General features: G+C 40.9%; 2 protein-coding genes across 2 annotated transcripts in view; both read right to left on the bottom strand.

Annotated features, from left to right (window-relative positions):
• Positions 1-210: 210 nt before the first annotated feature.
• On the bottom strand, positions 211-1756 carry LOC113237817. Its single transcript, XM_026474498.1, has one exon. It carries the CDS (start codon positions 1350-1352, stop codon positions 381-383), a length of 972 nt encoding a protein of 323 aa, XP_026330283.1. The 5' UTR covers positions 1353-1756; the 3' UTR covers positions 211-380.
• Positions 1757-2032: 276 nt separating this feature from the next.
• LOC113237982 overlaps positions 2033-2816 on the bottom strand; it is a 2866-nt gene continuing 2082 nt past the window's right edge. The window contains exons 2-3 of the mRNA XM_026474699.1: positions 2267-2481; positions 2033-2055 (exon numbers count right to left, since the gene is read on the bottom strand). Of these exons, the coding sequence (XP_026330484.1) occupies positions 2033-2055; positions 2267-2481 (238 nt within the window). The remainder of the gene's footprint in view (positions 2056-2266; positions 2482-2816) is intronic.

Genomic DNA, 2816 nt, shown 5'->3' with positions numbered 1-2816 from the left:
GATTCTTTTTTGTTGGAGAGAGGGTACCTCCACAGTGGTCCCATTTAATTTTGAAGAAAATCATCCACCTGTAAGGGTGGCTGTTCACGCATGAAGATGCATTTTTATAAATAGCGCCTAAATTTTATTATAAGGAGCTGTTCATGCACAGGTGTACACAAATGAAACTCCCGAACTTCGTTTAAGCTTGTATTGGCACTTTATACAGCGTTTTTGTAATTTTAAAATTTGAACAATGCTTGCGTTAAGAAAATTAGTGGAGAAGTGAAGGTTGTCAAAAAAAAAAGATAATTGTTCATAGTACGATTTTTGATGCACACTTTTGCCAACACTTTAACGTCAGGCGTTAACATACTGCCCGCGTTGAAAATCTTCAATTTTCAAACTTCTAATTCTTCAGAAGTAGGCAAGGGACACAGACGAACCAAGGGGCGGCGCACGCATCCTCCTCGCGTGGTTACATCAGCAACTCGTGCTATATGATCAGAGGGTCCATAAAATAATCTTGAGATTCGACCGAGCTTCCAGCAGAGAGGAGGGACATCGTCTTCTTGTAGAATTACCAAATCTCCTACGTTTGGGTTGGACGAATTGGTTTTCCATTTGTGGCGTTGTTGCAACTCAGCAATATACTCGCGCTGCCAACGTCGCCAAAAGTGTTGATGTATTTGTTGTAGCCTTGCGTAGCGTTGCAGGTTGTTAGGGTTGCAGTCTTCCACATCAGGTGAGGGTATCGCGACGAGAGCTCGACCAATGAGGAAGTGCCCGGGAGTTAGGCAGAGGAAATCATCAGGAGAGGATGACAGGGGACAAAGCGGACGGCTGTTCATTACGGCCTCTACTTGTGCAAAAAGAGTACCTAACTCTTCAAAAGTTAAGTGCGAGTTACCCATAACGCGTTTAATATGGTACTTAGCGGATTTTATACCGGCTTCAAAGATTCCGCCAAAGTGAGGTGCGTAAGGTGGAGAAAATAAAAATTTTATTCCATCTTCACTTGCAACGTCAGATAAAGAGGCTGCATTAGCCTTTAAAAAGTGGTTAATTTCTTTTGCGCCAGCAACAAAATTGCGTCCGTTATCGCAGAACACCTCGGCCGGCTTGCCTCTTCGTGACACAAAACGGCGAAACGTCATGACAAAGGCATCCTTTGAGAGATCACTAACAATTTCGAGATGTACACATTTGTATCGTAAACAAACGAACAAACAAAGATAACATTTTACAAGTACTGAGCCGCGACCCCTTTTGTTTACAATATAAAAAGGGCCCCCGAAATCGAGGCCAACAGTTTGAAATGGAAAGCTTGGCGTGAGACGTTGGGACGGTAGATTTGATAGCATGGGCTTCATAGTTTTACCCTGTAGTCTTCTACATTTAAAGCAGTTACGGACTGTACGTCGAGCTAAATGCCTACCATTTATAGGCCATACAAATTCGCGAATTATAGCTAATAGTAGCTGTGGGCCAGCGTGTAAATTTTGTTTATGTTCATATTCAAACAAAATTTTGGTGAAATGATGTGTAGAATGTAAAAGTACTGGATGTTTTTTGTCAAAGTTAAAATCGGATGTATCTAATCGACCTCCCACTCGTATAACTCGATCATCACCAAAGAACGGAGACAATGATAAAATGGGAGATTTAGGACTTAGTGATTTTTTACATGCAAGTAAGTCATATTCAAGTAAAAACGATTCGCGTTGAGATAAACGACACAAATGAATGAAAGCTGAATTTAGCTCTTCAGCTGATGGAGAGCCCGTAATTTGTTTCTGTGTATTCCTGGTATTGTGTAGGAAACGCAACATATAAGCAAATATGCGTTTTAATTTAGTTATACTGGAGTAGTTTTTAAAGTATATTACAGAGTCTTTATTAGAAGTTAGGTTAGAAATAGTACAGTTGGATACATAATTCGTTTTAGTTTCTGGTAATTCAGGTGAATTGATTTTATGAAAATTTAAGATAGGCCAATCACCTTCGGGTTCAGTGAGGTATGATGGGCCTGACCACCACAGAGTTGTACAACCTAGTTGATCTGGACTAACACCTCTGGATATCAGATCAGCAGGGTTAGCTGTGGTTGGCACGTAACGCCAAGAAGCAGAATTTGTGAGTTCACATATTTCTGATATGCGATTTGCAACAAACGTTTTTAGATTTTGAAAACTACAACGGAGCCAACTCAGCACGATCGTTGAATCGCACCAGTGTACTTGCCGGGGTTGTATATTAAATCTAATTGATTCGCTAACTGCCTTACCTAGCTTGGCTGCCAGAAGAGCGGCGCACAGCTCTAGCCGGGGAATAGTGGTGGCCTTTATTGGGGCAACTTTAGATTTGGAACAGAGAAGATTTATGGTTACGTTGCCTTCAGAATCTTCGGAACGCAAATAGACACAAGCACCATATGCATTTTGTGACGCATCACTGAAAGAATGGAGTTCTATGGATACAGGTTCATCGCACAGGACGCGTCTGGGAATGTTTAGATTTAAAAGCGAAGGTATGGTGTTTGCGAATGTATTCCAATCTCTTTGAATAACATTGGGGATTGGATCATCCCAAGCCAGGTTTTGCGACCACAAACGCTGCAAAATTATTTTTGCATTGATCACGCAGGGACTCAGCAAACCTAAAGGATCAAATATTTTAAATAGAGATGAGAGAATCGATCTCTTAGTCAGAATTTCGTCATTAGATGGGGCTGGAACGTTAAATGGAAAGTGCAAATGATCAGTAGATGGGTTCCAACCCATTCCTAATGTAGATGAGGATTCACTTACGATTAAATTGTCGTTTGAACTAATAGT

Source organism: Hyposmocoma kahamanoa, unplaced genomic scaffold (genome assembly GCF_003589595.1).
Source record: "Hyposmocoma kahamanoa isolate Upper Pololo Valley unplaced genomic scaffold, ASM358959v1 94, whole genome shotgun sequence".
Taxonomy (NCBI): Eukaryota; Metazoa; Arthropoda; class Insecta; order Lepidoptera; family Cosmopterigidae; genus Hyposmocoma; species Hyposmocoma kahamanoa.
Note: the sequence above shows the minus strand (reverse complement) of the source record. Positions and strands in the feature narration are given on the sequence as shown.

Excerpts from the sequence above, each read along its gene's own strand:
- LOC113237817 (XM_026474498.1), bottom strand. The coding sequence starts at position 1,352 with ATGAAGCCCATGCTATCAAATCTACCGTCCCAACGTCTCACGCCAAGC.